Source organism: Pleurodeles waltl, chromosome 4_1, assembly GCF_031143425.1.
Source record: "Pleurodeles waltl isolate 20211129_DDA chromosome 4_1, aPleWal1.hap1.20221129, whole genome shotgun sequence".
Taxonomy (NCBI): Eukaryota; Metazoa; Chordata; class Amphibia; order Caudata; family Salamandridae; genus Pleurodeles; species Pleurodeles waltl.
Window position 1 is genome coordinate 262,530,825 of NC_090442.1, and position 25,747 is coordinate 262,556,571.

Below are 25,747 nucleotides of genomic sequence, written 5' to 3' on the forward strand. Positions count from 1 at the left end.
ACTTAGGTTTCTCCCACTCAGCTGTGGAGCACAGCAGGGTTGGAGAAACTGCACATACTCCAGTGCACTGTCTGAGTGGCAGACTAAGCTGCTCAGACCAATCCTGATGCTGATCTCATTCTAACTATAGCATGAGAGCAGTGCCAGGACTGCATGGGGAGCCTGTGCTGGTGTCCCAGGGACTGCTGGGACACCAACTCCATCGGAAGAAGAGAGAGACGCCATTGGCGGCAGAAATAGGTAAGTGTTTTTTTTTTTTATTGTATTTTATTTCCCCTCCATTACCCCTACCCCGCCCGCCCCTCCCCTTGAAATTTGGGGTGGCTGCCACTGTTCACACCACAACACCAAACTTCTGTAGAGCGCAACTCTCTCACCGGTAAAAGTGGAAAGCCACTCCTGGGTTTGGCTGCCATACACAAGGCACAACTTTTAATACTTAACTGCTTTTAAAGTTCCATCTTTTGAAACGGCAGCATTTGCTTTTCAAGTAGAGTCCTAAAATTGTAATTGGAATCATAATTTTTCATAAGTAAAACGCAGTGCTCACTTAAAAAAAAACGTTTAATGATGGTACATATCCTTTCAAAACCCAGTCTACACAAAACATTTGATTCCATGTGTAGTTTGAACTAACAGCGCACTTGCTGTCCGTCATAAAAATAACGCATGGGATTTGATCTTCATTTCATGCATCCAGAATCCAGGTCAGATTAAACTGAAGACACAGGAAAGCTCAAAAGGCTGGGAGTCTAGCTTACAGATCTCCAACAGAGAAAAATAAAAATGTGTAAAAAGTAGAAACAATTAACCGATTCTGGATCCTACAACGGGTGGTTGGAAGTCCATACTGTAAAAATCTGAAAAAAACTTTAAAAATGTAATGGAGCAAATGGTCCTTCACGATAACAAGACGTGAAACATGGAAGTGCCAGGCATCGTCTCCATCCCGAAGTGTCTATGCATGAACAAAGTGCAAAGGAGCATCTCCGTCAAATAAAAGGTGCCGAGCGGCAGGAGATCTTGGGCTTAGTGGGAGATAAGGCGGTGATGGACAGGTGATTCTCTGAAGAAAAAAAAACTGAGGGTCTCATGCGCCAAAGAACTTGGAAGGAAAATAAACATATTGATTGGTATCTTTAAAATAACTGAACTCCAGAAATAGTGCCTTTAAAAAAAATTACACCTGTTTAGCAAGACAAGCAAAAGCCTACAAAATGTCCCAAATCACAATTTTGAAATCGTCTTCTTTGAATGAAAACACAGCATTCTCATGTGGCTTTGTTTCACTGGCCTGATAAGCATACAGCTCGTCTCAGCAATAGTGCATTCTTGTTTTTGAAACAGTAACTCACTTAATCTTGCTGTACTTCAAATCAATTCACAGAACTTAGTTACAACATAAACTAATGTCACTTCTAAAACCTGCAGCTCAGAAGATGTGATAAATGGCTGTAAATGACAATAAAGAACAGAGGGACGGTGCTGGCACTTCATCTCAATTTTCTGAAGCGGCTTAGCTTGTTTGCTCTCTTTTAGTGTGATGGTGGACTGCAGACAAAACATTTTTTGAAAGAGAACAAGGAGCGGATATTAAAAACATGATATTCTGCTGCAACGATGACAAGGAACTCAGTAAAGGAAGGCAGTAAATGTGTTACTCCACTAACAATATCAGTCTTCAAAGGATACTCTCTGCTCTTACGTTAACCTGACACAAAGAAAAAAGTAATAACAGAGGGATGAAATCAGGCGCTCAGTGTGAGGGCTATAAGTAAATACATGATGCTCTTAGGCTGACATTCCCTCTGCTGGAAATCACCCATTAATAACAGTGTGCAGGTATTGCAGGAGGCTCAAAGGCTTGTGTCATAAAAACAAGTGATAAACAAGGACCCTTCATCATCCTCATCGATCACACAATGCTCTGTCTGTTCACGTCCAGGTTATACCCCGAGGAGCTCGTACCCCTTCGCCCAAAATCAATAAAGATCCCTTCGGAGTCCGAGTCAATGGACTCCAGAATCTGGTCCACTATAGTTTCGGGACTGGAGGAAGGAGCTGGTACCAAAGTGGAGTCTCTATGGAGCTTGAAAGCACTTTTCTGTTCATCCCGCACGCCTGGAGTGTGGTAGAGTCCTTGCTGTGGCTCAGATGCGTTTATTAGGCTGGTCGAATGTGCTGAGCCAGTCAGAGGGTTCTCCTGGTCTCCAGGGGGTTGGACTTTGGTAGCAGTCACTGAAATTTTGGAGCCACTGTCCATGATTGTGGTCAAATTGGAGAAGTCTTGCATGTCAATTAAAGAGGTCATTTCGGATACAGAGTGCCTTCTGATTCCAGTGCCATTGCTGGTAGCGCTCTCAGCTTCGTACTCTGCCACAGGGGTCAGGAGGGGATTGTTGTAGCTTTTAGAGCGCACCACAGGATTCTTGGTGATAATCTCCCCTGATTTTGGACACCGTCTAAACAACCGCTTTTCTGCAATTGAAACATAAAACAGACAATTAGATTTTCTATTCAACAGTTTTGATGTGATTTCATCATGATGTTACAAACAGAAGTGTAACATATATACTACAGACACTAGTGACTAACTAGTATAAGAATAAATGCAGGGGCTCAAAGTGTTTCTTAGGACCAAGCCCTGGGTGCTACTAAATACCAGAGCTTCTGAACAGCAACTGTGGCTAGTCTTATTTTGCCCCTTCAGCTTGATCAGGCCCCTGGCACTGCTGAAAGCGCTACATAGCGCCTGCAGCTCAGTGCCTCTGTCCCAGACTGCTGCCTGCTTAGCCCTCTCCAGCTCACCCCCTCCGCACTCTTTCAACTTTTTGCTACTTCTCTGTATCCCCTCTCAGGACCCACGCGTCCTGCCATCATTTTTCCAGCCTTGCTTCCCTCCAGCCTCACCCCCACAGGATCTACTTAATGAAGTCGCTGCACGATCCCATTGAGCAGGCCCCTCCAGCTCCTTCCTGGAACTGCTGTAAAGCACTACATAATGCCCGCAGCTCAGTGCCCTTCACTCTTACCGCTTTTTTGCTATTCATGTGTGCCCCTGCTCAGGCCCATTGCTTGCTGCCATTGTTACTCCTGCCTTGCTCCCCTTCTGCTTCCCTGCGCTCCACCCAACCCCCAGGAATTACTTAATGGCAGTCGCGCACAGCGGGTGTGTCACTGGCACACCAAAGGCAAGCCCGTCTGCACCCAGTGCCAGGACCCCTGGATCTCCAACACGGCACTGGTGCTTCTCCGACGAGATCAAGAACCTGAGGCCAAAGACCCAGAAATCCAACTGCAGCACGGCCACAACTACCTTTTCTCCTGCAACGCTGAAACCTCTGCAATTTTCACCCTGCAGACTCCCAGCCACAAACCTCAACTCCATTGCATATTACTCAACGTCCAATCCCTCTACAAGCACACCATAGAAATCTGGAACACTGTCACCACCTTCGCACCCGACAATGTTCATCACTGAAACCTGGCTCACCAGGACACACACTAGATCCCATCTTCTCCTCCAGTGACATAGCCAAGTTCACCAACACCTTAGAGGTAACTTGGACTGACCACAACATCGTCCACTTCATCATCGAGGGATGGGTGGGAGCCCTGATGAGACCCCCACCGCCGCAACTAGAACAATGTCACTGTAACTCTCTGGATCATCGTCCACAAAGAAGCCAGATCATTCCCCACAGACACCCTTGAATGCCACGTGCATAACTTCCCAACTGGATCTCCTCAGCTGCTGACACCACCACCCCGCTGAAGAGAACCCACCAGCAGCAAGTCCACCAAGTAAGCAAAATGGTTCATCTCAAAACCTCTGACCATCAAATTACATTGGAAAAACTAGAGAGACACTGGCGCTCCAACAAGAACACCGCCAACCTTGACTACTTCAGGACCGCCCTCCAAAGATACCACCACCGGCTCAGCGACACCAAGAAAGAAGCACTCACCACCCACATTGAGGCAAGCACCAACTATGCCAGAGAACTATTTAGCATTGTCAGATAACTCTCCTGCCCCTCTGCCACAGAGAACACAATCCACCCTTCCCAAGTCCTCTGCGACACACTATCAGACTACTTCCACCACAAGATCGCCGACATCTACAGCAACTTCGACCCACATCCCACCGACTTCAACCACCCCCACACCCTATCCCACCACTCCCCACCATAGTATCATCAAATGGAAGCAACTTTCTACCAAAGACACCCTCTCCATCATGGCCTCCATCTCCTCCGGATGCCCCACGAACCCCTGCAGGCACCGTTTATACAACCTAGAAGGAGAAACAATGGGATCCTCATTCACAGAACGGTTCTATACTGCAATCTTTTGAACTGCTTTCTGAAGGATTTCAGCCACCGTCCCCGGCACCTGAAAGAACGCCAAGGCCAAGCCCCACCAGCCGAACCCAGCAAGCTCAAAAACTACAGTCCCATCTCGCTCCTCCCCAGACGTGGCCCGTCCTTTAGGGTGGAGGGGCCACACCCCCTTCACATTTTGCCCCCTCAAGAAGAGTGTTGGGTCAGGCTGAGCAAAGGTCAGCCTGACAGACACTCTTCATGTTCAGATCAGGCAGCCAGGAGTGAGACCTGCGCCATGTGCGCAGACTCCTGGCTGCCTGAGCTGAACTTTGCTGGGCTGAAGAGGTCACAGCTCCTATGGGCGTGGCCTCCTCGGCTCTGCAAAGGTTCCTCGAGGCCCTTCCCTTCGGTGATGAGGGGAAGCGTCACCGATTGACTTCGGCCTGGGCGCTTCAGGTTTAAGCCCTGAAGCGCCCAGGGTGAGTGTCAATCAGTGACACCTCGTCACAGAGTGGGATGGGGTCAGAAGTCTCACTGACCTCATCCCACTCTGTGACGAAGTTGGGACTGCTGCCTTCCATCATTGGCTGACCTAAGGTCAGCCAGAGAGGGAAGGCGTCAGTCCCAACCTTTCTGGGACCTCCGAGCTGAAGGTAAGTGTGTGTGTGTTTTTTAAATGAATGTTTGGTGCGTGCATGTATGTTTAAATGTTGATGAGTGTTGTGAATGGATGTGCGGGCGTGTGTGAATGAATGAGTGAGTGTGCTTACCGACGCCCCTCTCCCTCCTCCCATTCACTGTCAAAATCTTGGAAAGAGCCATCAACTGCCAGAACATCGACTACCTTGAACACAACAACTTGCCTGACGCCTCCCAATTCTGATTCCAGTCCAATCACAACACCGAAACCGCCTTGATCGAGGCTACCAACAACATCAGATGCCTTCTTGACCTAGGGGCATCAGCGGCCCACATAATCCTCGACTCATCTGCAGCCTTTGACACTGTCTCACACCACACTCTCATCACCAGACTCCACAACACTGGCATTCATAACAACACACTCAACTGGATCGCCTCCTTCCTCTCTGGCTGGACACAGAGGATCCTCCTACCTCTCAATGTCTCCGCACCCAAACAAATCATCTGTGGTGTCCCCCAGGACTCCTCCCTCAGCCCTACCCTCTTCAATATCTACATGACTCCACTGGCAGACATTGCATGCACCCATAGACTCAACATCGACTCCACCGCAGACGACACTCAGCTCGTCCTCTCCCTCTCAGACGGTACCATCACCACACAAACCAACTTCCAAAACATTAGGACCGACACCTGGATGAGGACCAACTATCTCAAGCTAAATTCAGACAAAACAGATCTTCTTCGGGAACAAGCCCTCCCCCTGGGATGACACGTGGTGGCCTGCCACCCTCGATCCCCCAACCACAACCACCAACCATGTACGAAACCTCAGGATTATCCTAGACACCCAACTGACCTTGAAGCAACAGATAAACACTGTCTCTTCTGTCTGCTTTCACATCCTCTGCAAGATCTTCCAATGGATCCCCATCTCTACCAGGAAAACAGTTACCTAGGCCCCCATCTCCAGGTGACTCGACTATTGCAACGTGATCTATGCTGAAACCACTAAACAGCTCATCAAATGCCTCCAGACGATCCAGAATGAAGCAGCAAGACTCGTCCTCACCCTCCCCAGAAGAACCAGCATCACCACCTACCCCGGGGCCCTCCACTGGCTCTCCATCCAGCAAAGATGCTTCTTCAAGCTCCTCACACATGCATAGAAGGGCCTCCACAACACCACACACCCCTACATCAACAACCCCTTATCTTTCCACCAATCAAACAGAGACCTCCCACTCAGCCTTACTCACCCACGTTCCCAGCATCAGACACAAATGCTACAGAGGTCGCTACTTCTCTGACCTCTGACGCGAGATCTCAGAACGACCTCCACCGGCGCACCTCCCCTGCCCTGAAGGATTTCAGAAAGCAGCTCAAAAGTTGGCTATTCAACCACCAGCAACAGCCTGACCAGGCCTGCAGTACCCTCCCCAGGGCCTTGAGACCCCTTCCCCAGGTAAGAAGCTTGTGCTATATGAGACCACGTTGATTAACTGATTGAATGAATACCTCTTTTTTCCACCCTATACGTCTTACCAATTTATCTCACTCTTGCATGTTTTTTCATACCTACCTTCCCACCTGTGAAAACAATCATATATTCTTATGTATACTAATATGGATTTTGTTTCCTCATTGATTTGAAGTATCCTTAAGTCTCAAATCTATCTACAAAGTTTAATGACCGAGCGAGCGCCAGTGTCCTCTCTGGTTTGTGCCCCGAGTGCCTGTGTCCGCTTTTTATTCTGTACCCCGAGTGCCTGTGTCCCTGGTATTGTTGCCCTGTTTTGTTCTCCCTTGCTTTGTTCCCCTGACTGTGCTCCCTTTTGCTTTCTGTTTCCCTCGTCTCGCCGCGTCACCCCCTCGCCACCCGTTTTCCCGCCGCCGCGTCCCGGTAGCTCCGCCCCCTTGCACCCCATTGGCCGCCCCGCTCCCACCTCCCAGCTGCTCCTCCCTCCCTCTTCCCCTCATATGGAGGCCGCGGATTGCAGGATTGGCAGGCGAAGGGTCCGTGGGTGCGGCTTGGGGCGGCTCGGCAGCACCTGGGGTTCCGGCTGGTGTTGAGTGCGAGGAGGGTGGCGGCGTCGTAGGACCGGCGGGTGGGCTGGCAGCGGCGGGGGCCAGGCGCCAAAGGCAAGCCCGTCTGCGCCCGTCCGCGCCTGGACCGCGCCTCTGAAAACCCATCCCATCAGACCCAACAGCAAGAAAGCCTCCTGGTTCAATAACGACCTCAAGAACTCCAAGAAGAACTGCCGCACCCTCGAGAAAGCCTGGCGAAAAAACCCGACTACAGACAACATGACCGCCCTCAAGCACGCCTCCCGCAAACACCACCAGCTGATCCACACCACCAAGAAGACAGCATTCAAAGAACGACTAGACAACAACGCACACAACAGCAAGGAACTCTTCAGCATCGTCAAAGAGCTCTCCAACCCCAGCGCCGGAAACAACGACATCACTCCCTCTCAAGACCTCTGCGACTCACTCGCCTCGTTCTTTCACCGCAAGATCGCCGACATACACAACAGCTTCGGCGCACAGACCACGCACCCAACCACCAAACCGACGCACCCCAACACCACCCTCCGCGCCTGGACCCCGGTCAGCACCGAAGACACCATCCATACGATGAACACCATCCATTCCGGATCACCAACCGACCCATGCCCCCACCACGTCTTCAACAAGGCAGACTCCGTCATCGCACCCCATCTCCGGGACATCATCAACTGCTCCTTCAACACCGCCACCTTCCCGGAGAGCTGGAAGCATGCCGAACTCAGCGCCCTCCTGAAGAAACCATCAGCAGACCCCACCGACCTCAAGAACTACTGCCCCATCTCGCTCCTCCCGTTTCCGGCCAAAGTCATCGAGAAGACCGTCAACAGACAGCTAGCCGCCTTCCTCGAGACTAATGGATCCTTCAACCACTCGCAGTCTGGCTTCCGAGCCAACCACAGCACCGAGACCGCCCTCATCGCAGCCACTGACGACATCCGAGCCCTGCTCGACAACGGGGAAACAGCGGCCCTCATCCTCCTGGACCTCCCCGCAGCGTTCAACACTGTCTGCCACCGCACCCTAGTGCAGCGCCTCAGCAACATCGGAATCCAAGAGAAGGCACTAGAGTGGATCATCTCGTTCCTCGCTGGAAGAACCCAGAGAGTCCGCCTCCCCCCGTTCAGATCCGAAGCCACCGAAGTCATCTGCGGCGTACCACAAGGATCATCACTCAGCCCCACCCTCTTCAAAGTCTACATGAGCCCCCTCGCAGCCATCGCACGCCAACACAACCTCAACATCATCTCCTACGCCGATGACACACAGCTGATCCTCTCCCTCACCAACGACCCAGCCACTGCCAGAACCAACCTGCACGAAGGGATGAAAGACGTAGCCGAGAGGATGATGAACAGCCGCCTGAAACTGAACTCAGACAAGACGGAAGTCCTCATCCTTGGATCATCACCCTCTGCCTGGGACGACTCCTGGTGGCCCCCTGCCCTGGGCAGCGCACCCAAACCAACGGACCACGCACGCAACCTGGGCTTCATCCTGGACTCCTCCCTCTCGATGACCAGACAAGTCAACGCCGTTTCATCATCATGCTACAACATCCTACGCATGCTACGAAACATCTTCCGATGGATCCCCACCGAAACCAGGAAGACGGTCACCCAGGCACTCGTCACCAGCCGACTGGACTACGGTAACACCCTCTACACCGGAACCACGGCCAAACTACAGAAAAGACTTCAACGCATCCAGAACACCTCCGCACGCCTCATCCTTGACATCCCCAGACACAGCCACATCTCCGGACACCTGAGAGACCTGCACTGGCTCCCCGTCAGCAAGAGAATCACGTTCCGTCTCCTCACCCACGCACACAAGGCCCTCCACGACCTGGGCCCCAGGTACCTCAACAACCGCCTGACCTTCTACACTCCCACCCGCCAGCTACGATCGACCAGCCACGCCCTCGCCGCCGTGCCACGCATTAGAAAAGCCACCATGGGAGGAAGATCCTTCTCCTACCTGGCAGCCAAGACTTGGAACTCCCTCCCCATCCACCTCCGTCTGACCCAAGACCACCTCTCCTTCAGAAAGCAACTCAAGACCTGGCTGTTCGAGCAGTAGCGGTTCCCCCTCCACCAGCGCCTTGAGACCCTCCGGGTGAGTAGCGCGCTTTACAAATTTCTTGATTGATTGATTGATTAATCGCTTCAGTAGGTCCAAAAAACAGTAGCACATTTGCAAAGTTCGTGTAAACTGTAGCCTCATTTCCAGTACTGCTAACTGGAAGTGAAATTTGTGGAGACTGATGATCTTAGTATTGTAGTCATGAATGATATCGTCTCAAGGACACCTTCCGTTTCCTCTAGGAGAAGATCCTATCCTGCTGATTAGATAGGTTTATGATGAAACCAGCAAGTTTCTGTCACGTTATTAGGTTACATTCAATTTTACTGAGAGAAAACCCATATAAACTGTCCTAAATTTTATGTATTTTAGCATTAGGCTCTGAGTGACTCTTGTCAGTTGACATTACAACTGTCTTTTAATTATCTGCTGTGCTGATTGCTATTTTGCATTAAACACAGGTTAGACTGGACTTCCCGATGTGTTGTGTTTTATTCAACCATCCCTTTGTCACTGTATTCATATATTCCTCTTCCTGCAACTTTTTCCATTTTTTCTCTTCTCTATTGCATAACAGTATGGTGATGAAAACTAAGGGCCTGACTTAGAGCTTGGAAGATGTGGTTACTCTGTCACAAATGTAACTGATATCCTGCCCGCGTATTACGATTCCATCATAGCCAATGGAGAAAATAATACGGTGGATGGGATATCCGTCACGCCTGTGAAGGAGTAACCCATCCGCCAAACTCTAAATCAGGTCCTTAGTTCTGGTTCCCAAAATGAGTGCCAGTGCCCGCCACCACACCTCAGTATGATGGTATAGATTTAAAAACTCATGAAAGTTATAACAAACTAGGAGTAGGCAAGAATTCAGATTCTCTTGCACACACAAGATTAATAAGTTACCATCATCCTACTTTAAATATAACTAGGCTACGACTGTTGGCTAAGTGAAAGCCAGCAACTGCAGGATCTAGTGGGCTTTTTCAATTTACAAAACAGACAATACCATATTACAGACACACAAATAAGAATGAGATTTCTCATCCACTGTTCCAACATATATTGGTACCCTAAAACTGACAGAAGTGGATCCAGGTCATGGAGAATGGGGGCCACTAGGCACAGATAACATGATTTGCTGCAGAAGGATGTCTTTCTCACATCGTTCTACAGTTGTAACTCCTAATCCTTAATGGTGGAGACTGGAGACTATAAAAATGTCAAAATGGTGAGCCCAAAACTAGCTGCTCCCACCAACTCGGCCCTATGTGCTCTCTTGAAAGACTTCTGAAAGCTTTAAACCAAGAAAACACTGCTAAAAAATAATTTTTTCATCAAGTCTGATTTTTTTTTAATTTCAGGGTTTTTGATCCAAAGTGCATCACTCACTGACATAACATTCCTACACTGGAAATGTCTTTTTCCACTCATTGATGCCAGTAATGCAGCTATGACTCAGTTATCCAATGTTGTAATTCCAGTGAGATGCCGGCCGTAAAGCTAAATAAATATGTGTGCTCAAAAGTGTAACTGCCATATGCCACCCTCTCTTTGAAATGTGCACATGGACCACAGCTACTAGTCTAGTCTCCTCTCTGGAGTTCAAAAATGACCGCCAGGTTGAAAAGGTGAACATAAAAAGTGTGCTTAGATCATACATGCCTTGTGGTGCCCACTGAACTCACTGATCTAAGATGTGCTGCTATTCCTAGATTTACCACTGTATCAATTCAAGTGAAACACCAGCCATGGAGTTGAATAAATGTGGAACACCTCAGAATAACTACCTTCTCTTCAAAATGTGCATGCGACCTGCTACTGCTTGACCACTATTCAGATCTGACTGCAGTATACAAATGCCCTCCATGTTAAAAAGATGAACTGAAGAGAATGCTTAAGTCCTGCACTAAAACAGGCTTCTCCAACAAGTACCCCGTGAGCTACTGGTAGCTCTCCAGCTTCCTGTAAGTAAGCTTCCTTGTGTATAGCCCAGCCTCCTAAACAGAAGTCTTTGCTTGGTTGAATTAATACATGTTATACAAAATTGAGAAGTACGTATTTGAGACAAATGTGTGTAATTTCAAAAGCCCTACGCAGATATTTGGAGAAATAATGATTGCATTTCGGAAATATATTTAAAGTGGATATTTGAGTGATAAATAATTTGGAATTGGGAAAACGTATTACTAATATGACCTTGGTGTCAGGGATTACGTAGTGCCTATGTAAAGACATTTAAGATTGACAGATCTGTTTTCACATTACTGCTGGCTACCCTGCCTAACACACTGAGGTGATCACTGCTAATAACCTTGCATATGGTAGCCACTAATGTAATCATGCCTCATGTGGTCACTATTACAACACCAATAATACTGGTAGCTTGGGATGATTTTCATTGAACATAAGTAGAGCTTATGTAAGAAAAATTTGGAGACCCCTGCACTAACATGACAGTAATGTGACAAGTGCTTGGTAAAAGGAACGATTATGATACAACTTGTCCTGGTGGTGTGCTACCTTTTAATGATACACAATTATAAATTCATACCGTCAAACAAATCATAAAAATATGACAACCCTAGAAACAACAGAAGTTTATCAACACAATTACAAAAACATGGCATTTCAAGTCTGTCATTCATCCTTATCCAGTGGAGTGTATTTAATAACTTTAATATTTCCCATTAGAACAATCTCTTGGTGTTCGACATGTCTGCTTTTGTCATTACCACCTCAAGGACCTAAAATCGAAGTTGGGAAATGTTTTGATATAACTCAAGCCAATGGAGTGCCACTCTGGAGTCCCTACGTTTATTGCAGATATTAGTTTTTGTTTGGGGATTCTCACTTTGATTTTTTTCAGTTTTAGCTATGTATTGAAGTCAACAAAGGCATTTTAGATCGTAGATACAATTTTCTGAATCACAACTTGCAGGATGTTTTAATGCAATTTTTGTGGCTTTGATGTGGATTGTACCACAGTGTTCCCTGGGATAAAGGAGTTGCAATGGATGCATTTCCCATATCTGGTGGTCCCTTTTTATTGTATTCCAGAGTTTTTCCTTTGCCTGTTGGCTAATATTTGTTTCATGTTATCGGAACATTGATAAGCATATAATAGTTTCTCATAAAAAATAAAAAATCACTGAAAACTGTTTCTATATATAACATTTCCCAACATTTATTGCTGATTACTTTATCTTTACATTTTTGGTGGGAAATTTAGAAACACTTGTAAACCAGGTTGGTTCTTTCGCATTTGATCTTTCCAACAGGGTATCTCTCTTTATTGTTTTAAGTCATTCAACTAAAACTAGAAATGATCTTCTCTGGCTTTGTGATAATCCTGAATTTTTCAAATGCACTTTCATTAGATGTGATTCTTTTTAATCTCATAAATTGAGAATAAAGAAGATGTTTTTAAGGGTTCGGGATGATAACTGAGGTAGTGCACTCCACTGCTCCTGTCAATTGGCTTTCTATATTCACTTATAAGTGTTTTCAATCTAGAAATTGTATCTCAATTTTCTCAAAATGTGTGAATTGTATATTGGCATTTTTGGCATTCAGATCAAACATGTTTGTCTCCAGGGTTTCTTGTGAACCATTCCATATTAAAAAACAAAAGTCATGAATATATCACAGTTATAGTATTAGACTATTGCTCCACTGGAAATTGTAAATTAATTAAATTTCTAATTTCTAAAAGGATATGTTAGCATAGGTTGGTGCACTTGTAAATCCCATCACAGTTTCACTTTTTTGGAGAAAAAAATCTTGACATTCATTTTATTTTATAAGTGCCCATTACACTGCTTTTGTGCCTACATTTTGGTGAAGAGAAGTATAGAGTGGATTCACATTGATTGTGCACATCCAGATTTCTTGGAGCTTTTACATTTGTATAGTTGTCGCTTTTTTCATTAATGCTTTCATATTTCTAATATAAGATGTCATAGCTTGGATGACAGTTTGCTGGAAATAGTCCAAATGTTTTCCCAGAGGTTCGTGGCTAGATAGAAAGGAATCTATACCAACTGGATCTCTAGTTTGGATACATAATTATGGTTTTGAGGAAGGGTTGGTTTGTGATGGGCTGTTAGGTGAAAAGGACTTCAATGTTGAGATTTGCTTTTTTCATCAGTGGGAGATCTTGCCAGTTTATATTGCATTAGTAATGACACCATGTGCAAGGGATACATTGACTACACTGAGGGGTGCAAGTGCACTTAGCCAGGCAATGCGTGGATGACTGTAGGGTTACAGTGATATGAAATATCTAAAACTAATTACTTCTGAAAGGTCAAAATGGGGCCCCAAAATATGTATGTGCGCAGGACCTCCAAAATCTTTAAGAAGCATGACAAGCGAACGACAAAGAATTAAATGAAACAAAAGAGATATATTTTGTTATTCGCCTGTATGCTTGAAACATAATCGAAAAGGTCCAAAGGGCTTAGTCAATTTTGAGGTGCGAAGAAGTCCAATTTACACATATGCCTACTAGTTACTAATTATTACACAGGGCCTTATTCACAAAGGTGAACTTACACTCACAGATTTACTCAAGTGCACATTTACTACAGCATCTACTAGTAATGTCATACTTATTTGCTCTTCAACATTTCAGAGTGTAAATTTGAAACTAGATGCAGACTTACATGTCCCCCTCAACACTTGGTATGAAGCCTGTGAACAGGATTTCAGAGTATAAAGTTACTAATAGCAACTTTTCACACTTAAGCCATATGGTACTGTGTAGGGAAAAATAATGAAGTTTAATAACTATTTTAAAAAAGCTACAATTAGTTTCATGTAAAATAAAACATGTAAATTAACTTTAAAAAATTAACCTAGAACTAAAAACAGTGCTAGATGTTACAGCACAATAACTCATCAAATTAAATTAAATGTTTAAAAAAAAAAATATATATATATTAATTTAAAATTATTATAGAAAATGTTTTAAAAAGCTGCATCCTCGCTATAATTTTCCTATTTTTTTTTAGTAAATGTTATTAAATCATTTTCCTTTCATTAAAAAATGGTACTAAAATTTTAAAAGCGGTATTCAATTTTTTTTTTTTTTAAGTATGAATCTCTTGAAGATCGCATCAATGAACTTTTAGAACTTAAAAATATATTTATGCTTAATTTAAAATTAGAAGTAATCTTATTTATTTAACATTATTTCCAAGGGTGTTATTTAAACTCCCTAACTGAATTATTTGTGTGAATTACTTTGCAGTACCTGTAAGTGGCCATGTGTGATACGGAACTTAACTCAAAGGCAGGGGTACATTTACAACTGTTTTAGGTCATTTGTGGCTGTAGTAACTAAGGGCCAGATGTATCAAGGGATTTTACCCATTCTGTGCCTATGGGAAAAAGCTTTCGTACATACGGCCCTAAGTGCAGAAATGGATTTACTTTATTGTGGGAAGTATTTGTATTTCCATGAGCCTCCCCTGTCCCCTTCTCACTTCTCCCTAAACCCCTCCCATTGAGTAGTTGTATTCCCCAATCTCCAGCTACTCTCCCAGGTTCCTCCAATATTTCTGACAAAACATTATGGGGGTCATTCTGACCCTGGCGGTAAAAACCGCCAGGGCCAACGACCGCGGGAGCACTGCCAACAGGCTGGCGGTGCTCCCATGGGCATTCTGACCGCGGCGGTACAGCCGCGGTCAGAAACGGAAAACCGGCGGTACACCGCCGGTTTCCCGCTGCCCTGGGGAATCCTCCATGGCGGCGCAGCTTGCTGCGCCGCCATGGGGATTCCGAGCCCCATACCGCCATCCTGTTCCTAGCGGTTTTGGCCGCCAGGAAGAGGATGGCGGTATGGGGTGTCGTGGGGCCCCCGTAACAGGGCCCCACCAAGATTTTCAGTGTCTGCCATGCAGACACTGAAAATCGCGACGGGTGCAACTGCACCCGTCGCACCCCTTCCACTCCGCCGGCTCCATTCGGAGCCGGCATCCTCATGGAAGGGTGTTTCCCGCTGGGCTGGCGGGCGGCCTTCTGGCAGTCGCCCGCCAGCCCAGCGGGAAACTCAGAATTACCGCGGCGGTCTTTTGACCGCGCAGCGGTATTCTGCCGGCGGGACTTTGGCGGGCGGCCTCCGCCGCCCGCCAAGGTAAGAATGAGGGCCAATATCTACGTATGCGGAGATCTCTGCAACCTAGACACAGACAACTGCACATAAAAGAAAAGTATCTGCACATAGTTTTGTGTACAGCGTTTTGTAGTACGAGTATTGCTACTGCAATACTGCTAATCGTTTTCAGGTTGAGCATAGCAGAGGACAAGCACTGCTTTTCCGACGTATTGTTATCCATCTGGGATTCTAGCCACGCCCACCTCACGCCCATCACTATCACTTGTTCATGGGCTTGCCCTTCAAAAATCCTTTGTTTATCATTGGTAAATGTTTTACATTTGTCCCTACTGGGGGCGGTTTGGTTGCCGCCTTGGACATCGACCCTGTTACATGGCTAATTGTACTTTTGCTGATACATTTGACTGAGCGAATTTATTTTTCCTTTTATGTGTCTCCTTCACGCTCATGGCGTGGCACTTCAAATCGGCTTCCTTATGTGAAACGGTATTACTTTTCATTTTCAATTTATTTGGCAAGAAAAGTCCGGTTAGGCATTTACAACCTTAATAGCTATAACTCGAGCAAATGTGAGACCCACTGCACTGCAAATGCTTGTTTAAACATCAGTTTGTGAACAGGCCCCAGAGTCTGCAGAGTATTCCATTACATAATTGTTCACAAGCTCATATATTATAGCTAAAATTGCACAAGTATTTGAAAAGCTGCTCCCTACACAAATGCATAACTCGCTGTTACACCACTATAGGTCTGTTCTTGCATGTTGTGTATAGGTGGCTTACAATTTGATGTTTCTGCTTATGTGTCGCAAACATTCCCTTCAGACCTCATGCCATCCGATCTGATTTCTTGTTCAACAGTCCTTTCTTCAGTTAATTTGCTTACAATTGCAATCACTTAGAATCACCACTAGATGGTAGTCTAAACCTTTGGAAAAATGTATATCCGCATTCGACAATATTTTGAAAATGTCAAACCTTTTTTACAGTTTAAATGCTCTTTTACGCAATTCGATAGAACAATGCGTGTGGTCTGAAAAAATTAATTGACAGAGGACCCAAATTTACAACTGCAATATCAAGACCAATGAATTAAACAGTTTATTTTATGAGCACAAAGATGGATCAAAATGTCTATATTAAAACTAAGGATGTATTGAGAATTGCGGGATTGTCAACTGCTGTCCACGAGGACGCGTTACAGGACAGCCCCCTCTACTAGACGGCTGGTACCCACACATGCCCACACCCATCCCTCATAGGCGTCATCGGGCAGCTAATCCGGTATAAAGCAAATGTCTGTGTGGTTCTTGCGCTCTTCCTGCTGCCCAGACTCGTTGATGCCTATTCAGGCTGGTGCCTGCCATATAAAGGACTCCCTCTATGGATGCAATGAACGTAGAGCCCATAATGATGGCTTTAGTAGGCAATGTGGTGATACCTGGAGTGTCCCGGAGGACACAAATGATGTGTTACGTTGTAGAAGTCTCTATGTCATGATGATTTTTCCCCAAACGTTATTGGCCTAACTACAATTTTGTATTACTTGTCTAGGAATTATTTTTGGCTATCATTCTCATTTATGTAAGGGAGGCATATGGCACCTGCACCTTCCTCGGTATCTAATTTTTGTCCATTGTTCTGATGATGGAAAATCTTTCTATCAACTCACTGGGGGAATGTGCGTTCTTTAGCAGGTGATTGGGCATTTCTTGCAACAATTGCCTACTTCTCTCCCCATTAGTAAGCCGGAGGTAACTGAACTGGACTCATGCATGTGTCCTCGTTACTAAAGGGCTGCATAAAATGTTCAATGCCACGGTCACAGTGAGCAAAGTAGACTGCCACCCGGTGATAAAAGCGAAGAACACAGTCCGTCCTGCACTGGCACCCAAAAAAGTGAGGCTGACTGCTGCTGAATTGACCCTGCTGAAGGCCCTGCCCTATCTCTGCCAGTGAATACGTCACACAAGCAGAGTCTGTTTGTACTATGAGCTGGAGGAGCTCTCTACGTGCCTCGTACACTTCCGGTGCTGCTCTTGGCATAAGAGACCTCCTACTGAGGTAGGAGCACCAAACACACACTGACCAACCCACCAGATGGTGATGGTCCCATGCACTCCTGAAGACTTGAATGTGATTCCAGCATCTGAGGTTGGCTGACTCGGGCTGTCAGTCTTAGACGTTTTCTCCATGTACTGCTGCCCCCTCACCTAGCATAAAGGCCCGTGCCTGTGGCCCACATTCATTTTCGCTCAAAGCTTTCAGATATCGAGATGACCTTCAAATGTCTCCTCATCTGAGAAGACTGCTGGAGTATCGGCCTGTTTGTCAGGACTTTATTCAGCCAATAAGACTTCAAGAGCTTGAGACTACCTCCAGTCACAGATGTGAAGAAGAAAGGATGCAACACCTACTTGCAGGGTGTCCTCATTACTAAAAAGACACTGATGCACCTAAAGGACCTGTTGGTCTAATCAAGAAGAAGGTGCATGTCCAAACCCCATGAAGTAAGAAAGGAGTGATCTGTGTATCCACAGTGGATGAGCAGAAGGCTGTTGCGAAGGAAATAAAAGTAGAACTTTCCATAGCCTCTGATCAGGAGTCATCGAGCTCAAGATTACTACCTTAACCAACTCGTTCTTCTGACTGATGAGTGCAAGCATCCATCTACAACAAGCAAGCCACCACCTGAGATCTAACAATACTTACGGCCTGGTGGGAGAACTAGGAATAAGCCCAAAGCCAAAGTATCTACCCATAGCTTTCCACTGCAACTGTCCAGAAAGAGTCACTGGCTGTGCAACAAAGTTGGTGACTCCGTTGTAACCAGGAGGGGGTCCCACAGTGAAGTGTGGCCTGCCACTCCTGTGTGCCCCAAAGTTAGCAATCCTGTGTGACCACAATGGTGGCCACCATGAAGTGAGGGCCTTTGCTTATATAGGCGGCAATGTCAGGGATCCCTGTGTCACCAGAAAGAGGCCTTCCATGAAGAGAAGGCCATCTCCCATGTGTAAGCTAAGGTTGGTGACCCATTATGACCAATGAGGGGAACACTGAGTCAGAGCCATTGCCTGGGTTTGCCACTCCAAGGAAGCCCGGAGGAACACTGACCGATCGCCAGAGGAGCCGGGCAAAGACATTCAGCACTGATGCTGGCCGTAGATGTGACCAACGCATCACTGGGGAAAGACCACAAGAGGTCACAGGCCCTTAGGGCTGCGAGATCGGAGCTCACCAGGAAGCACCTGGTACTCCAGGGATTGCTGGATGCAATCAGGTCAGTTAAGACTCTTCCAGGCTTTCAGGCCTGCTGGGGACTTGCACTAACTTAGCACATAATCACTGCTAACATTGGCTCTTAAGGCGAGACATAGACTTTGATGTATGGGGACTATTGTAGGCCGCATCTGGGAGTCACATTCAGTTTAGAATGGGGAATAAACAAACTCACTACACAGGACTGAGGGACTCAGGATCTCCAGCTGAGCTTAAAAGCTGTGGGCATTATTTACTGTGTCAATTCTATGCTTTGTATGATGACATTAAATTACTCCTTTTTTTCCATCAAAGGAATTATTTGACTGGACAATCATCTTATTGTCTGTACTTTGTTTTAAGCCTGTGTATGCCTCACACCTACCTTCCCCCTGAAGAGCCTTGTACTTCTCAACCAACACTACCACTGAACGTCTAGTGCTGAAAAGGGTAGTGTTGGACTTTTGCTTATGCAGGGTCATCCCGAATCTTTTTGCCTCCTATTTTTTCTGACCTGTCGCTGTTGGCTTTTGAACTCTGAGCACTTTATCACTGCTAACCAGTGCTAAAGTGCAAATGCTCTCCGTGTAAATTGTATGTAATTGGTTTATCCATGATTGGCCTATTTGATTTACTAGTAAGTCCCTAGTAAGGTGCACTAGAGGTGCCAGGGCCTGTAAATCAAATGCTACTAGTGGGCCTGCAGCACTGGTTGTGCCACCCACATAAATAGCTCTGTAATCATGCCCCAGACCTGCCACTGCAGTGTCTGTGTGTGTATTTTTACACTGTAAATTCGACTTGGCAAGTGTACCCACTTGCCAGGCCTAAACCTTCCCTTTTCTTACATGTAAGGCACCCCTAAGGTAGGCCCTAGGTAGCCCCAAGGGCAGGGTGCAGTGTATGGATAAGGTAGGACATATAGTAATGTGGTTTATATGTCCTGACAGTGAAATACTGCCAACTTCGTTTTGCACTGTTGCAAGGCCTGTCTCTCTCATAGGATAACATGGGGGCTACCTTTAAATATGATTAAAGTGTAGATTCCCCTAGAGAATAGAGGGACATGTGGAGTTTGGGGTCCCTGAACTCACAATTTAAAAATACATCTTTTAGTAAAGTTGATTTTAAGATTGTGCGTTTGAAAATGCCACTTTTAGAAAGTGAGCATTTTCTTGCTTAAACCATTCTGTGACTCTGCCTTGTTTGTGGATTCCCTGTCTGGGTCAGTTTGACAGTTGGGTTGTTTTTCCCTCACTCTAGACAGTGACACAAAGGGGGCTGGGGTGTAACCTGCATTTCCTGATTAGCCATCTCTGCTAGGAGGGAGGGGTGGAGTATTCACTCTCATCTGAAAGGACTGTGCCTGCCTCTGACAATGCCGGCTCCAACCCCCTGCTGTGTGTCTGAGGCCTTGCCTGGGCAAGGCAGGATTTCACAAGTAGGTGTGAGTCCCCTTTGAAGAAAGTTGACTTCAAAGACTAAAATGGGTATAAGAAGGGCACCCAAATCTACAGACTTTAGAAACACTTCTGTAACCAAGAGGAACCTCTGCCTGGAGAAGAGCTGATAGTTGAGGAAGAAGTGCTGCTCTGCCTGTGACTGTGCTTTGTGAAGCTTTCCTGCAGTGCTGCTTCTGCCAGAGTAAGATGGCAAAGACTGGACTTTGTGTGCCTTCCATCTTGTGAAGAAATCTCCAAGGGCTTGAGTTAGAGCTTGCCTCCTGTTGTTTGAAGTCTCAGGGACAGCAAAGACTTCTCTCTGCCAGCACCTGGAGTCTCTGGAGAGACTCCTGCTCTGACAAGTGGTGACCTATCCAGTCCCTGGGCCCTTGAAAGGAAAGCTGGTAGAAATCCAAGGAAATCGACTTCAGACGACTCCGGACCGATGCCGCTGCTGAATCCGGTGACGCCGCCTGCACCCGATGCCGTAACCTTCGCTGGAACGCAACATTCTTCGCAGACCCGATGCCGCCGCAGCCCCGCTGAAGTCCGCGACTCCATGGAAGTCACTGCACCATGTCGTGACCGACGCCGCTCGAAGTGCGTGGACTCAACGTTTCGCACAGACGCCACGATCCCTGACTTCGTGCATCGGCTTGTTTTCACTCTTCACCAAAGGTACTGTACTTGGGGGTCTACACGACTTCGTGTCCGGCGCCGCTGGTGTCGGCTTGTTGGGAACGACTCCGTCACGACGCCGTGTTAACATCTCATCGAATAATTTTTGTTTCTAAACGCTATTTTTTAGTTTAATCTTTAAAAATTCATAACTTGACTTGTGTATGTCGGATTTTTGTCATTTTGGTCTTGTTTTGTTTAGATAAATATTTCATATTTTTCTGAACTGGTGTTGTGTCATTTTGTAGTGTTTTCATGAAGTTACAGTGTGTGTTGGTACAAAAACCTTACACCTAGCACTCTGAGGTTAAGCCTACTGCTCTGCCAAGCTACCAAGGGGGTAAGCAGGGGTTAGCTGAGGGTGATTCTCTTTTACCCTGACTAGAGTGAGGGTCCTTGCTTGAACAGGGGGTAACCTGACTGTCAACCAAAGACCCCATTTCTAACAGGTAGTACTTGGCTCAGTTACTCAGTTCCCAGAGAAGATCAGGCCCTGGAACATTAGGAGTAAAAGATCACAAAGTCTGTGGCTGGGCCCAGTCACAACCCCCATGGCTGGCTCAGTAATTCCCGCTTGCTCCATGGCCCTCCGAAAGGGGTCTGAGACCTGCCATCTACTTTGCAGTCCAATGTTAATTTAGCCCTCACATTATTCCAGCACTTTTTCTCAGTGCGTAATTGGTTAAGTGAAAGTTATGCTTTTTGTTAGTTATGGTGCTTTTTGTGGGATGTGAACACTTGCTCAAAAAGCGGTGTAATAACACAACTTTCCTAAACTTCTGTGATCAGCCGCCAGATGCTACTGTATTGAACTATGATTACTACCGCCTTCTTCAGAGTTCAAAGACCATCTAAAAGTGAAAGGTAACCTAACCAACAAACAAGCTCCTACCTCCATGGATTTGGTGTTGGCAGGAGTTTCCGGTATGTTAGATGCCTGCCCAGCATTGTTTGGGGGTTTTCTTACTGTTACTGTTCCTGGCTCCCTCTGGTCGTCAGTGGGATTGTGTCATTCTCTGCTGATGCACTGGATATTATTCACCTCCCAATGAACTCATATGAGTGGCATGACCTTGGAGACAATGGTTGCATTTTGTGTGAAAGCAGGGGTCGCCATTTCCCACAATCCAACTATCTCTACAGCGCTCCTCTCCCCCAGAGTGCAAACGCTAAAATACGTTGCGTCACGACCTCGATTTAATCATGGAGCACGGACTTGTTCTTGCACAAAACCCAGGCCAATCACACCTACAAACCGGCTATTCTTCAAGTCAAGAGTGCTTCACATGCACATCTTTCACCTTTTCAGCATATTTACCCATAATGCAGGAGGAGTGAGAGAAGGGGGCTTCGTTGGAATATAATCCATATGTGCCGAGGTAGGGTGAGACAACCTTCTGTATTAGCAGCTCGAGCTTCATGTATTCTTCAGTAACACCTTTCGATTCGTGTACCCCCTGAAAACAAGAGGCAGAAATAACATTGTGTAGAGCATCACAAAGAAATGTGTTGAGACAGACCAAGTCGCCTGAAAAACAGAAAACGCTGCCAGAAAGCAGTGAAGCTAATGTCTGTACTTTGTCACATCTTTCCAAGCAAATGTGATTACTTATTTTTAGTATAGCGCTTGACACCACACTTCTGCCAATTCTATGCACTGTAATACAATAGCATTAACACCATGATGGAGTTCAGTTTACCGATGTTGAAGGCTGGGAGGTTTAGTCTGTATGTTTGAGAGGCGAGTGCTGAAACCACAATATTGCTGTGTAACATAATACAACCAACTGGTTACTGAACAGTCTTGTGTCTACTTAAATGAAACAGCCGTCAGCAGTATGGTCGGCAGGCCAGGAGTCATGCCTGTAGCGACCAGCCAAGCTTCAGACGCACTTGCAACTTCATAACCTACTGACGAAGATGGTGGAGGTTGTCATCCGTGAATAACCACCAGTCATGAGAGCTCTGAAAACATGTGTCGAGAATAATGAAGCCTTTGGGTCGGTTTATGGACATCACAGGACAGGGACAGACCACTCAAAGGAAAAGGGTAGGTAGGAAAAGCCATCGAAGAATGGTTAAAGTGCTCCGTCAATAATTTATGAGAGATTTCTGAGCGTTCACACTTCTAACCAGGAAGACAATGATAGGGGCAGTCAGCATATTTAAAAAATCATTGGTGATGTTCTTTTCTTAGCACCTAACTACATAAGAGAAGAGGAGAGCGGTCATGATTTGAGCTGTCAAAAGCAACCCACACTGTTGAAACCCTGCTAGTGTTATTCAAGCAGCCATCATGTTTGTTAGAGCTCCAGCATGTCTGTGGAGAACACGCCAAAGGTACATTGCCAGGTCCCAGCTTCTGTGTGGTGATAAAAAAAGCCTACGACATGCCTTTTACTGTTCAAGAGCGTCCAGAAGTTACACTGTCTACCTCTCAAGGTATAGTCAGCCTTGGTCTGCCACAGCAAGGATATTTACTCGGGCAGTGATTCCTTACATTTTTAGTACCATGACCCACATTGTAGAAAGATACACTTTGGTGCCCCAACTAGTTTTAATAGCTACGAGGCAGGCGATTTTGAATGTATTAAAGCGTCAGGTGGTAGCGCATTGCCGTTTTCAGCCTGCACATTTTTTTAAATGGCCATTAAACTTGCACAGACATGCATATTTACTGATTTGCACAGACTGTTAATGTGTGGGCATCGGTTTCAGTGAATATTTATCATTTCTGCACCAGTAAGCAAATTGTCTTGATTTGTTTTGATTCTATTGAAATCTTTTCTTGCATCACAGTTCAGAATTACAAAAATGTGATTCAGGTTTGCTTTTCTAAATGCTGAATCTGTACAGTTAATTTCCAAGTATTTACATTTTGTAGTTGTTTGACCTGTCAGCCTTAGGGTGGTCTTACCCAAATGTTTTGCTTTCTTCTTCCATTTTTGCTGATCTCGTTTGTGCTGGCTTTAGGACTCCGAGCACTTTACCACCGCTAACCAGTGCTTAAGTGCATGTCATCACTCCTTAAAACATGGTAAAATTGGCTTATCTCCAATTTGCCCATTGAATTTACTCATAAGTCCCTAGTAATGTGGTACTACATGTACCCAGGGCCTGTAAATTAAATGCTAGGAGTGGGCTTGCAACACTGTTTGTGCCACCCACTCAAGTGGCCCTTTAAACATGTCTCAGGCCTGCCACTGCAGCCTTTCGTGTGCAATTTTACAATGCCATTTTACCCTGACAAAGTAAACCTTTTGCTAGGCCCAAACCTTCCTTTTTAGGACATACAAGTCACTCCTAGGGTAAGCCCTGAACAGTCCAGAGGGCAGAGTATAATGTTTTTAAAAAGCAGGACAGGTATTTTCAAGTTTTACATTTCTTAACAGTGAAAAACTCTTACATTCATTTTTCACTAGTGTAAGGCTTACCTCTCCCATACGATAACATTGGTGTTACCTTATTACATCTAATAAGTGATCATTTCCAAATGAGAACAGCTAAGCAGTTAATTTTAGATGTATTTGGAATTGTAATGAGAAAGCCTCTCTCATGATAAAATCGGATTTTAAAATACAATTTTGAAAATGACACTTTTAGAAAGTTAGTAATTTCCTGCCTTAGCTAGTTAGTGCCTGCAGCCTGTCTCTTGGCACATGACTGGGTGTAGCTGACTGTTCAGCTTTGTGTATTCCTCTTGGACAGCTACACACAATAGAGGCTAGGTGTGTCTGGATGAGCCATCACTGACAGGATGGGAGGGTGGAACTGAGTACAGCACTACTTACCCATGAATAGTCTTTGTCCTGCCTCTGGTGTGGGATTCTTTTGTGGTGCGTTTTCACTGTGTTACTGTTTGAAGTGTTTCACAAATACTTTACACATTGTCTCTGAATTAAACCTGACTGTTCTGTGTCACGTTATCCAAGGGCTGAGCACAGGTGCAAAGTTCGAGGAGTTTGAAAACACAAATTCCCAGGTTAAATAAAAAGTAAGCAGCAATTTGGTAGAAGATATAGCCTGACAATTGATCTCTGTCTCGGTCTTTGAAGCACAGCAAATGTGAAACATAAAATACAGTGTACATAGGCATCTTTTACGACCCACCACTTTTCCCAATCCACTAGTGGATCACGATCCACAGTTTGGGAAACAACGTACTAGGGGGATCTTCCACACAGCTTACTTCTATATTGCATGTGTCATGGTCGACTCTCGCTGCAGTGGGGTAAAGACAGAATGCTCCGATGGGTGTTAGGAATACAAGGATAACCAATTAACCAACGCTATAACTTTTGACAATGCTGACATGGTTGGTTTAAACTGAGGCTCCTTAAACCTGATAATTAGCACCTTAGCTGGGGGCAGTCAAAGCTTACACTGGTGTTACTTTGTGGGCCCAAACTTTTTTGTTAGAAGTATTTGCCCATACCTATAATGTTGTAAATAAAAACGGAGATAACAGTTAAAAACATTGTCCGTCTCGAACAATCGAGCACTTAAGCAAAAAACGTGTCCTAGCCTTAGAGAGGGAGACTGCTTGTCTTTGTGCTTCACTTACATAGTCCTGTGTGTCTGAAGAGCCATGTTTCCCCCTTCCGAAAGCTTCTCTGACACCTGAGCTGAGGGTGAGAGTGGAGTCTTTCTCCGTCCTTCATATCAAGGTTGCTATGCAGGTATTTTTTTTCCTCTACTGGTGTTCTAGACTATCCAACTCTATGTTTATGTTTGTGTGGAAGAGGTTTACGTCATTACCTACAGACAGGGCTGTTTGTCCTTCCGTCAAGGGCTACCTCTCCGATATGATAACATTGGAGTAAAGCAACATGCAGTGATGGAGAGCCCTCTTCCTCTCCAAATGTGATTAAATCACTAACACAGTTTTTAGGAACATATCCATTCTAAAGCAACAACAATACATTTTTCATAGATTTGAAACAAGATTAAAACCAATAAATATAAAAATACAAGTGAAATACAAATAGGCGATGTTAGGAGTAAAGGCTACAGCCTCACTTTGGATTTACAAAATGTGCCTTTTATGAACCTGGTCACCGTTTGTAAACATTTGGGCTTAAGACTAGCCCTTTGAATGTGTTCTATTTTGAAGGGCATCGG

The 25,747-nt window shown here is 45.6% G+C and overlaps 1 protein-coding gene across 3 annotated transcripts in view; it reads right to left on the bottom strand.

Annotated features, from left to right (window-relative positions):
- Nucleotides 1–546: 546 nt before the first annotated feature.
- The window catches only part of PRR5 (proline rich 5), a 500,142-nt gene continuing 474,941 nt past the window's right edge, over nucleotides 547–25,747 (bottom strand). For all 3 annotated transcript variants that reach the window (XM_069228276.1, XM_069228277.1, XM_069228275.1), the window contains 2 exons: nucleotides 21,945–22,083; nucleotides 547–2,478 (listed from right to left, as the gene is read on the bottom strand). In XM_069228276.1, the coding sequence (XP_069084377.1) occupies nucleotides 1,916–2,478; nucleotides 21,945–22,083 (702 nt within the window). In that variant the 3' untranslated portion in view covers nucleotides 547–1,915. The remainder of the gene's footprint in view (nucleotides 2,479–21,944; nucleotides 22,084–25,747) is intronic.